The sequence below is a fragment of the Squalius cephalus genome (assembly GCF_949319135.1).
Source record: "Squalius cephalus genome assembly, chromosome: 1".
Classification (NCBI taxonomy): Eukaryota; Metazoa; Chordata; class Actinopteri; order Cypriniformes; family Leuciscidae; genus Squalius; species Squalius cephalus.
The window spans coordinates 67,954,194-67,966,816 of record NC_137122.1 but is presented as its reverse complement, the minus strand read 5'-3'; the positions used below and the strand labels follow the sequence as shown (position 1 = coordinate 67,966,816).

Genomic DNA, 12,623 nt, shown 5'->3' with positions numbered 1-12,623 from the left:
TATAGCAATACAGTTTGCTAAAACATCATCATTCATTCCCACACAGAAACGCGATTTAAATTTAAACTGTCTTTTTGCGAGCTGTGGTAAACAGCGCGCATCTCTGCCGTTCATTCATTCACAAACAGAAACGCGATTCACTTGAGAAGGAAAACAAGTAATGATCTGAATAAACTTGTGTTTTCTCGAGCTGATATGGAGGCGTTCACAGGTTTGCGTGGATTGCCTCAGTCATTTGCGTTTGAATAGCGCGCGCTCTCCGTGGGCGGGGTCACATTAAAAATAATTAGATGAGATGAGAACGACTGACATCTCTCTCTTTTCTTACAGATTACATGAACTGAGAATATTTGTTTTTTATATAAATTACTTCATTTAAAAGAAGAGAATTCAAGCTTCATGCCTGTGTGTCTGTATGTCTGTTTGACTGAGTATTCGCTGAGTTATGGTTCATTTTCGGACGCGTTTCAGAATGGACTACACTGACAGAGAGAAGGCAGAACTCGCTTTGTGTTTATTTTTCTTTATTTGGCAAAAAGCACAACACTTTGTTTTTATTGTGAGTATACACAAAAATAATACACATTTAACAGAATCGATTGATGTATGAAACTTGTTTGTAATATCAAAGTCAACAGAGCAAAATTAATCTCTTTTGAACTGATAAAAAAAAAAGCGAGCTGGTATCGCCGGCGATACCGCCGACCCCAGGGGGTTAAGCAACAAGCATGTTGCCCTTACCCAGATCGAGTATGCTGCCAATACCCACATAAGGTGCAACCCGCAACAAGTGTGTTGCTGTAGACAATTTAACATTATAATCACATACTGGTACTAAAACTAGACTAGTCCGGTCGGAGAAGCATACAACCTGGCTCTGATTAGCAGCAACAAAACTGATACAACTAGCATGTTGAATAATCACAGAACTAGTAGAAAAACTTGTGTAGTCCGGTCGGGGAAGCATACGCCCTGCAGCAATGGCTTTGAGTTAGATGCTAAGCAAAGAAATACAGTGCTTCCTCATTCATGAACATGATTTCAGCTCCCGTCGGGATGATTCCATCACTGTGAAGATGATGACTCCCATGATTCCACACTCCTTCATGGGATCATCAAACTACGAAGTTGTTAGTGTTACCATGGTGTGCTGCTTAGTACAGTATGCAGCAATAATACTAGAAGCCTAAGTACAATCATAAAATTCGATAACATTTGCTTTGCAACAAGTACATAACCGGTAAGCAGTGTTGCTGAACAACGACAAGCATGTTGATGAAACCTGGATAAGCTTAGCACAGTATGTTGGCAATTACACCAGAAAGCCTAAAACACAGGCATGTTCCAATACGACTAATGTATCCACACTAATATGTATCCACACATACACAGGTTCAAGGGCTTAATGTAAAGTTTATCAAAACAAAATTCCTGGTGAAAAATTAAAGTAGACTAGTGTGATCAACAGTGCCAATTTTCTTCAGATTTTATTTAATATTTCAAAAATTGCTCAATGAGGGTTTTTTTTTGTACTCAAAAATGAAATGCCTACTATCAAATAAATGAGGCCTACGATTAATTTAGATGCAAATAGAAATATAAAACCAGTCCTAATTGAAAGAGAACAAGTTGACAAAAAGATTGAATCCAATATTGGGTGAAAATATAGTATAATGAGAGATTTTTAAGCTATTTTTTATAGTCCGGTCATTTTTGACCGAGAACATCCCAGGTGTTATAGGGTTTTGAACACCACACAAGGAAGACACTAAATAAATATAGAGAAGATCACTTCAGTCTAACCAGTTTTAGTGTTTTACAACCAAGTAACTGTTCACACACTAAAACAGCACATTTTATTATTTGTATTTTTTTTTCCCCTATTGTTTATTGTTGACATTACAGAAAGACCAAAACCCAGAGTGACCATTACACCTGATCATCATCATGTATTCAGAGGAGAGACAGTCACTCTCAGATGTGACATATATGATGGAGGAGTCACTAGCTGGAGGTGCAACTGGTATAAAGACAGTTCAGCCAGTGTTTTCAGTGAACGACAGCAACACACATTCAGTTCTGTTTCTGAGTCTGACGCAGGTAAATACTTCTGTTATGGGACAGAGACTAAAGGATCACGCTGGTCACATAGCAGTGATGAAGTTACACTGCCAGTATCAGGTGAGTTTGATCATCTCTTCATAAACACACACAAGTTTAACATGTTATTAATGAGTGATGTCTCTATTTCAGTTCCCAGAGCAGTTTTAAGTGTTTCTCCTCAGAAGTGGTTGACTGAAGGAGATCCAGTGACTCTGATCTGTGAGGTTAACGGCTCCTCTACAGGCTGGACATTCAGCTGGTTCACTGTAACTCTCTCAGGTCAGTTATAATGTGTTTCATCTGAATTAACTGGTTATATTGAAGTGAAATATATAATTTAATAAGTCTGAAGCCAGACACAGACTGGGTATTAAGGGCAACACTTCCATGGGCACCAAGCAGTGAAACCTACTTTGAGATCCCAATCCCTCATTTACAGTCACTGCTCTGTAACAACATAAGAGCCATTGATCAAACCCTGAATAAAACAACCTAAACACAATGGGGTAATTTGGGTTATGTAAACCAGTGTATTCAGGTTTAAGTTTAGTTAAAAATGTAATTTAAAGTGAAATCTACACATTCTCACTTTCTACAGGGAGCAGGAATGATTATGACCTCCTCTCAGACAGCAGCAGAGGAGCTGGAGGAAAACACACCGTCAGTTCTGCTGATCTAAAACACACAGGAGTGTATGTGTGCAGAGCAGAGAGAGATAAAACAGCTGTTTACACAACATACAGCAACACACAACCACTGTGGGTCACTGGTGAGTTCACATATATAGTTTAAATAATTTATTCATCTTTAATAAAGACAATTTCCAAATCCTAGCTGTAATTGTCTTGTCAGGCGTTTCTCCTCCAGTGTCTCTGATCATCAGTCCCAGCAGAACTCAACACTTCACATCTGTCCCTCTCTCTCTGAGCTGTGAGGACCAGAGTAACTCTGATGGATGGACAGTGAGAAGATACACAGACAGCTGGCGGCTGGAAGATTGTTCATCATCAGTGTGGGGATCACAAACAGGATCTACATGTACAATCAACTCCACAGTCCCATCAGACACTGGAGTTTACTGGTGTCAGTCTGAATCTGGAGAGCACTATCATCCTGTTAATATCACTGTACACTGTGAGTCTGTGTTTCTGTTTTTATTCATTTTACTGGCAGTTTATAATTAAAGCTTACTAAAACAACTCCAAACATCCTCGTATTAATATATACATTTTTAAATTTAGATTTTTCTTCTGTTTTTTATTATTTCATCACGTTGTTGATATGTCTCCTGTGTTTCTGTAGTTGGTGTGATTCTGGAGAGTCCTGTTCATCCTGTGACTGAAGGAGATCATCTGACTCTACGCTGTTTATATAAATATACAACCCTATCAAACCTTAGTGCTGATTTCTATAAAGATGGATCACTCATCCAGAATCAAACTACAGAGATGATCATCCCTGCTGTCTCAAAGTCACATGAGGGTTTCTACTACTGCAAACACCCAGAGAGAGGAGAGTCTCCCAAGAGCTGGATCTCAGTCAGAGGTGAGAGTCAATGAAACTGTGAGCTGATTTATTTCTTCATATGCCCTCGTTCAGATAGTGCATGATAAAGTGCTTGTGTGTCTCTTTTTCAGGGTCTCATTCAGACTCTCAGATCTCTGTACTCCACACACTCAGTTCTGTACTGGCAGCTTGTCCATATCTGATAGCGACGGTTGTGCTGATTTACAAATGCTGCAGAATGAGAGGGAAAACTTAGAAGATTTATTAGAAGTCATTATTATCATTATTTTTAACTGACCAACAAATCAGTCAAAATAATCATTAATGTTATGTGATGTCACATTTGGCTTTGCTTAATGAGGGTCTGATCTTTGTAAAGTTGCTTTAAAAACACTGTTGTGAAATCTGCTTTACAAATACTGAACTGTCAAATTTGGTTAAATTAAATGCAGGAATGAATTCCCTTTATTATTGCTGTGTTTGTGTCTTATACAGAAGTCACTTCGTTTGTCGTGTTACAGTTGTTAAAGTCATGTTACATGTTAAAGTCAACATGTTTTTAACATGTATAATTTATCCACCAGGAATTGATGGTAAAAGCAGTTTTAACTTTGGAATAGCTAAGAAAGGGTAAATTTTGGTTTCAGATTGACTTTAACAAGGTACATGGATGTTATCCTGTTAAAACGTTTGGTTTTTGCTGTTTTTGACCAATAAAATATTATTGTTAATATAGACCAAACCTTTAAGCTTTAGTATCACAAGTACATCCCTGTCCCACTCACAGTTTACTTCCCACAATCCCATTTGACAACTTATTTTCCTCTTTATATATTGATTTATTTAAAATAAAGCCTGACAAGACAGTGACTGTTATTTTAAAGTTTTTTTATATATTAGCTTACATTTCAGTAGCTTTTCAATTTTTATTTATAAGTGTAAGTTTAATATTTTTTATTTTGTTCTTTACAATTCTTAACAATGTTTCACATTATAACCACACGAACACACTGTCATTTGTAAGCTATTCCTTATTTTAGTGTAAGTCTCCTGATTTGTATTGCTGTAATATTTCATATTTGATGTTTGTTTACTTTTTTAATAAAGAAACACAACTTTATATTCTGGATCTTATGCTTTGTCTTGCAGTCTCACAATAAAAGCAGAAGAATCGTGACCTCTGACTATAATGAGTCATGTTTTAATCTCTCAATAGTTTGGATTTTTCAGCCTAAAACTACTGTAATCTACAGAAATGATTACATTTATATGGAGAAAAAAGAACGTCTTGGGTTACTATTGTAACTATTGACGCTGCATCGATACTCGCCGCTTTGGGGAATGCCTTCGGCATGAAGCGTCTGAAGTCAACTATGGAATTATTCCAATCTCGATTGGTGTAGCGTCATTGCGTCACTCGTGACGTCGCATGTGATGGTGATCCGGAAGCTATAAAGGGTCACAGGAACCAGGAAATGTTAGCTTCTGATTGGTCAAAGCAAATCGTTCTCAGGAGCGCGGAAAGTGTGGCCGAGGGATGCAGCGTCTCGTTCCCTACTCAGGGAACGAGGGTTACAATAGTAACCCGAGACGTTCCCTTTCGTAAGGGAACTCCCGCTGCATCGATACTCAACGCTTTGGGGAACGAATACCCACGCCGCCACACTGAGAGAAATACACCCTGGTGTGAAGCATCTGGCACACTCACGGACGATAGGAATGAGTAGAGAGCAGATCCAACCTAGCTTGTCATAAGATTTGGTGTAAGAAGGGGAGGTCTGGAGCCGGAGGCTCAACTGACCCCATGGATGAGAACCCCAGACAGTGGAAAGTATTAGATGAGGGGTGAAGGCAAAAGCGCACCTTGTACTTCAGATATGTGAGGTTTCTGCAGATAACCAACTGTCTAATTGATAAAGGGGAATAGCTCCTAACCCTTGATACATAACTAGATGGATTGACTCCTCCCAGCCCGAGGCCTAACATAGGAACCTCCAAGGCTAAGACCTTGACCATCCGACACATGTGATGGAGGATGGAATACCTGAAGAATCATGATATTGCCTACAGGCACTTCAGTAACGGGGCAAAAATAATGTAGAGTGGCTCCGACGCTAGCAAGTAAGAGGGGGCAGCACCACCACTCTTCCAGGGAGTAAGACGAGCAGGAAGCAGACTCAATAGATTCTTATATATACTTATATATCTCATCCACAGGACATGATGGGTGCCAGGGATAGCCCATCAGCCTGATGCCAATAGGCTGGATGACAGGATTCATCCTCCAATCTACAGGAACATGGAGTTTTAGTGGGAATGACCCTACATGCACACCCTTGCACAGAGGCTTGCGGAGGGCACTGAGGCCGCCACAGAGGCCCTAAGCATGAACGGGAGATCCCGCAAGACAACAGGATGGAACGCCAGTGGGCAGTAATTAACTGGGTTCAATGCCGTCCCTAACTTTAAATATTTAGTTCCTAGTAGAGTGGGGTTCTAGAATGGATGACCTGACCACCTCGGTGGAAAGGGCAACCTATTTATGGGTTGATCCCCCTCAGGGGCCAGACCCATAGTCTCCATAACTCCGGCTGTGGATGAAATATTGTACCAACGGCCTGAGAAAGAAGATCTCTCCTAATAGGGACTTGCCAGGGAGGACTCTCCAAGAGACTAATAAGGTCCGAGAACCAAATTCAGGCCGGCCATTATGGAGCTACAAGGAGTAATCTCACACCGTATCTCCTGACCCTTTCTAGAACCCCAGGGAGCAGAGCGATCGGGGGAAAAGCGTACAGACGTGACCTCAGCCACATCTGTACCATGGCATCCAAGCCCAAAGGAGCTGGATGTGAGAGAGAGTACCAGAGCGGGCAATGAGAGTTCTCATGAGAAGCGAACAAGTCAACCTCCGCCCAGCCAAACTCTCTCCATATGAGCTCAACCACTTCAGGGTGGAGCCGCCATTCCCCAGGCCTCAGCCCCTGCCTCGACCGGATGTCTGCTCCCACATTATCAACCCTAGGAATATAAATGGATCTAACAGAGAAAAATTTATCCTGGAACCAAAGAAGAATCTGATGCGCCAGTCTAGAAAGAGGGCGTGATCTCAAGCCTCCTTGGCGGTTGATATAAGAGACCACCGACATATGAGCCACGTTTCTCGGGCTAATAGCACCGGGCCTGCGTTTCCACTGTCGGGCCAGTGCGAGCAAGGGCTTCACTAAAACACGCCCGTAACACGCCTCTCTGGAACAACGTCACACTAACCCATCATTTCACCAACAAATGGAAGTTTTATCAGAAAACTAATCAGAAATCACTGGAAACAGCGTTGAAAACAAACATGATAAAAGCGACCGTTTGCTGGCATTTTTGTTGTTTACTTGAATATTTAAAACCCAAACATCGATGTTTTACCACAGGTTTACAATAAAAAGTGATACATTGATCATAATGAATAAATTTACGTCAAAATTGCACATTAGTCACTCAGAAATAAATTACCGTTAGGTCTATTTCACAAGAAAGAGGACACACTTACTTCTTCAGTCGCGTCTGTTTCTGTTTATCTGGTAGTTACAGGACATCACATTTAGAAAGAATGATAATTTCTACAAATATATGCCACCAAAAATACGACCTGAGGAGCTTTAGCACTCTCTCGACTCCCATACAGATATTTTCAGTCAGAGAAACAGAGGAAGCTCCCGAAAAAAAAGTTGCTTTATTTTATGAGAGTCCGGTATAAAGAGATGAGACGTAGGCTACTGACAGATCAAATAAAAACATGACTGTGATAGCCTTTATGATTGGTCTGATTTCTTCAAGCGTTCAATATGTTTTTTTACTATGCGTATCTTCAAGCGTTTACTATGTTTACTAAGGTAATGGTTAGCGCGCATAGTCTTTTGCATCACAAACAGAAGGCATTCAAACATGAACGCGAGTTAAATTATTTTAAAAGTCTTTAATGCTGACAGAATCATCCGGCGCTGACGTCTCCTGACTCAGGTGAACTCCGCCTCTGTTCGTAACCACTCCTCTAGCCCGAGCTGGCCCGCTTTGGCCCAAGGTATTCGACGGGCCAGAAATCCTGGCCGTTGGCCCCGAGTAAGCCCCGATCAAGCCCCTGGCCCGTCAGTGGAAACGCGGCTATTGTCTGTCCTAATAAGAACATGATGGCCTCTGAGGTCTACAAGGAAGTGCCTCAGGGCAAAAAATACAGCCAACATCTCCAAGCGATTAATATGCCATGAGAGATAATGGTCCTTCTAAGTACCTCGGGTGTAATGGCCTTCCATAACCGCACCCCAGCCCGTGAGGGACGCATCCGTAGTCAAAGTCTTTCTCTGACATGGTTCTCCCAGAACCGGGCCTTGAGACAGGAACCATGGTTTCTTCCACATGATGAGAGAACGAAGGCATCTGTGCATAACTCTGATCATGCGAAAGGGGTTCCCCAGCGGAGAAAACCACTTGGTCCTGAACCACCACTGCAAGGCCCTCATATGGAGCAGACCAAAAGGCACTACCGTGGAAGCTGCAGCCATAAGGCCCAAAACTCTTTGAAAGTGTTTGACAGTGATGGCCTGGCCTAACCTAATACTCTTCATTGTGTTTAAGATAGTATTTATACGAGCAGCAGACAATTGTGCCCGCATCGTGACTGAGTCCCACTCTACTCCCAGGAACATTGTCCTCTGAAGAGGAGTTAAGGAACTTTTCTTTACATTGAGTCTCAACCCCAAGCACCTCAGATGACGCAAAACAACATCTCGATGTTGAATTGCCAGTTCTTTCGACTGAGTCAAAATGAGCCAGTCATCTATATAATTTAAGATACGGACCCCCAGAAGTCTCAATGGAGCAATGGCCACGTCCATACAACCCCACGCACCTCAGATGACGCAAAACAACATCTCGATGTTGAATTGCCAGTTCTTTCGACTGAGCCAAAATGAGCCAGTCATCTATATAATTTAAGATACGGACCCCCAGAAGTCTCAATGGAGCAAGGGTCCATACATTTAGTGAAGGTGCGAGGGGATAAGGCTAGGCCGAAAGGAAGAACCCTATATTGATAAGCTTTTCCCCCAAAAGCGAATCTTAGGAACCTCCTATGATGTGGGATGATGGAAATATGAAAATATGCATCCTTAAGATCTATTGTTACAAACCAGTCCTTGGATCTGATTTGTTGAACGATCATAGTATAGTAAGCATTTTGAACTTGAATCTCCTCAAAGATTTGTTCAATACCCTAAGACAGGGGTTTTCAAACTGGGTGAATGTGAGCCTCCCCTCAAATTGGGTGAATGTGAGCCTCCCCTTAGAGTAGGTAAGGACAGCCGAGCCCCCCCCTTCCCCAAAATCCCGTCCTCCTGCCCTAACCCACACACGCCTCTGCAATAAATGCCATCTTTTGTGTGTTCCAGGCAATGATGAGTTTCAATAACAACTGATCAAATGTTAATATTATTTTATTTCCACAACTTTCTTAAAAGTGCATTCATAAACGATTCTTTGCAACAGCAAATAATTTCCAACTTCATGCAGGCCTAATTGAGGCTACTTTTAAAATCACTGAACATCAGTAGGCCTAACCACAAGTCTACATGCTTAACATGTGCAATCGGCGCCAAAGCTACCGGTTTTGCAATCCGTCCGCTCAGTTTATAAACAGTAGGCCTACTAACGAATTCTCAAACTGTTCCATCGGTTTAACAAATTGTGCCCTCGGATTAATAAACCGTACCCACGAGTTTCTAATCCGCACTCTCAGACTTGTAAACCGTGCCTTCAGTTTTTGCAATCCACAAATTCATAAACCGTGCCCACGCTTTCGCGATCCGTTCCCACGGGTTTGTAAACTGTACTCATGGATTTGTGGCTCGCCCTCATTTTAGAAGAACACCAGGAGGTACGTTGTTAACGAATCTTATTGTATATTGTTTTATTGTGTATTAAGTGGAATACATCAAATTGTCTTAACTGTCTGCATGCTTAAAGTGATTCTCAATTGTAGCGGGTATGGGGTGGAATATACGATTTAATATGAATGACGTGCATCAAAATCTTTTGTTTAGTTGTGATAATCTTAGCACTTAAAAAAAAAAGATAATCTTAGCACTTTAGTATTATTGTCTAACCTGTACTATGACTGATATTTGACAAATTGCTTTGTTCCTCTTTTTATAAGTTTTGGACAAAAGCATCTTCTAAAAATGTAGCCTAAAATATAATAATAATAATAATAATAATAATAATAATTGTGGAATTTCCCCTTACGAAAGGGAAGTATATTTTTAAACAATTCTTGAACATGCTTTTTTATTTTTTTTGTACAGCCACTGATTTCACACATGATTATTTGAACTCATCCTGTGGTTATTGTGACTGTTGTGTAAAACTGTTGCATACTAATGTTCACATGTGAACTGCTGGTCATGTGACATTTTATGGTTTTTAACGCTACTGAACATGAACACTGGGTGTCAAGTGCGGATTATGTGTTTAAAGTTGAGAAACACAAGAACAGTGTTAATAGTTGTGATGAATCTTTTAGAAAATGGTGTTACGTTGATGAAATTTGGCTAATATATTTGGCTAAGTAATTGAGAAAACCTGTAATAATGTTAGATATTTATGAAAAACCATTGACCCAGAGTATGAGCAATGATCGACACTTAGCAAACACCACTAATTCAGATTCGTATGTGTTGAGTGTCATTCTGCATGAAGCACGAATAAAACAAGATCTGAAAACTGAGCTTCTCTTCACACCAGTTTATCTTTCTAGCACTTCCTCTTTCACTCTCAGTCTCTCCGTTAAATGTGTCATTCTACAATTTAGATGATTCTATATTCTACAATTAGTAATAATTTTCTTCAGATTATATTGTATTCATTAAGGGAAAGTATAATCTGACACAAATGGTTTGTGCATCACAGCTGTACAGCAGCTTTAAAAGAAAAGAGTGTCATTGTTCAGCTGAAGTTCCCTTTAAAAAGTGTTACAACAATCCCCTTACATTCAACTAAGAACAGTTTCTGTTTAATAATTGTACAGAATGATCAGTGGCAAAGAAAGACAGATAGAGCTGTGCCGGAGAGTGTTTTAAAAAAGAACTGATGAGGTTTCAAAGAAGGGCCGGTCAGTCAGATCAGTTGTGAAGAAGATGTTGAAAGCCAGTGGTGAAGTTTCTGACGCCTCAGTCAGTGAAATCTTTTGTGTTGTCTGTATGAAGCCATTTGGCAACTCAAAGCCAAACGAAGTGAATGTGAAATGTGTCTTGTGCAGTTTCTGTCTGAACTCCAGGGTTAAAACATTCATCCTTGTGTCTATGTGTGAATATTCTCAATCAGAGTCACAATGGAGACAAACTCACACACACAATGACTGTTTTTTGTTAGACCTACATGTTCTTTACACACATACACAGGAGTTGAGTGTATATTAAGCATAAATACCATTAAGGACGTTTTTTTCTAATATAATAATTTACACACATGCACACACTCCTGAGTCAAACAGAAAGTGGATTTGAGTTATGGTCAGTCACAGAGAGATTTTTAGGGATGTTTCTTTTGGATTGTTTCAATAAACCTGTTTTTGAATCATCTTGCATGATGTTTTTGCTTCTTTTGTTTAATTGTTACATCTTATATTTGTCAGGACAGAAGAATGCAAACAAGTTAAGTTGTAAACAGGATTTATTGGACACAAGATATTATTCAGCAGATGAGCAGGTGAGTGGTTGAAGAGTAGAGCTCTGTTGGCTGGGTTGACTGAGTCTCTTATCTGGTTTTGGTTGTAAATGATGAAGATCAGGACGGAAGACAGAAGACAGACGAAGGCGGACTGGATCAGAGCTTCGGTAGAAGAATGGCATCAAGAGGTAAGTATTGTCGAAGGAAGAGTCAGGTAAGTCTTTCGGTGTGGAATGACGAGACCAGACAATGTAGTGGGTGTGGTGACTATATGGTGCTGTTGATGTTGACAATATTGTATTATATTTATATTGACTTTATATTCAATGTGAAAAATTATAATTATTATGAATACTATTTATTGCATAAATATGAATTAGTACCATGAAATTCTCTCAAAATAAAAAATATTATTCAACAAAAATATATTTCATTGATTTTACTAAAAATTAAAAAAATGCATTTCAGGCATATAGACGCTTTTGACCGTGAACAACAGAAGTGTGACCCCCAAATGAACAATAGCAGAGTGTTAAGTAAATCATACAGTGTGAGTAGTGCAGATTGATTCCCAAATGAATAACTCTAATGATCCGATTATTTTTACTGAATCAAAATGATTGAGCACAACCATTAAATAACGATTCCCAATCAGGTACTGAACCAAGAAAGACACTATGTTGCACATGTATTAATGTAATCTTGTATGGCACTTTTGTTTCTGCCATTGATGTGCTTATTGTTGTTGTTACTTTCTCAAAAGGACTAACACAATTGTTATTTGAATCGTACAGAAACTGAATTCACTAAATTAAGAGGAACAAGCATTAAAGTTGTTACCCCTTGTCTTGGTGTATGAATATTAAACTTTTCACATGTACAGATATATCAGTGCCAAACCCGACACCTTTACTGTTAGAGGCCTGATAGATTAGAAATACATCGAGATGAGCTCATAGTTGTGGTTTGGTTTCTTCTGTTTCAGATCAGTGACATTAACCCGTGTGGGAGGAACAGAAGCTGTTCACCAGTTTCTGCTTCTTAACTTATAAAGTTATAAATACACTGAATACCATTATTACAATAAAGATCCATCAAAGTTATGATTCCTTTTCCATTAAACACAAGAACATTACTTCTCATAATGGCAAATTTATGCAGTTCACTTTGATATTGATTAAGTCCTGCAACATTTCGAAACTTGCGTGACATTTTTGAAAATGTGTTACAAGATTATCAAAAGGTTTTCTGTAACACATGAGGTACAGTTGTATGTCTTCTTTCATCTGTCATTATGTTCC

The 12,623-nt window shown here is 39.7% G+C and overlaps 1 protein-coding gene across 1 annotated transcript; it reads left to right on the top strand.

The window, feature by feature from the left end:
- Positions 1-1,947: 1,947 nt before the first annotated feature.
- On the top strand, positions 1,948-3,865 carry LOC307171900 (sialoadhesin-like; the record flags this gene model as incomplete). The annotated part of the gene is made up of 7 exons (XM_079893833.1): positions 1,948-2,014; positions 2,101-2,181; positions 2,254-2,382; positions 2,702-2,872; positions 2,956-3,237; positions 3,406-3,648; positions 3,753-3,865. 7 exons carry the CDS (start codon positions 1,948-1,950, stop codon positions 3,863-3,865), a joined length of 1,086 nt encoding a protein of 361 aa, XP_079749959.1.
- Between the last annotated feature and the right edge of the window lie 8,758 nt (positions 3,866-12,623).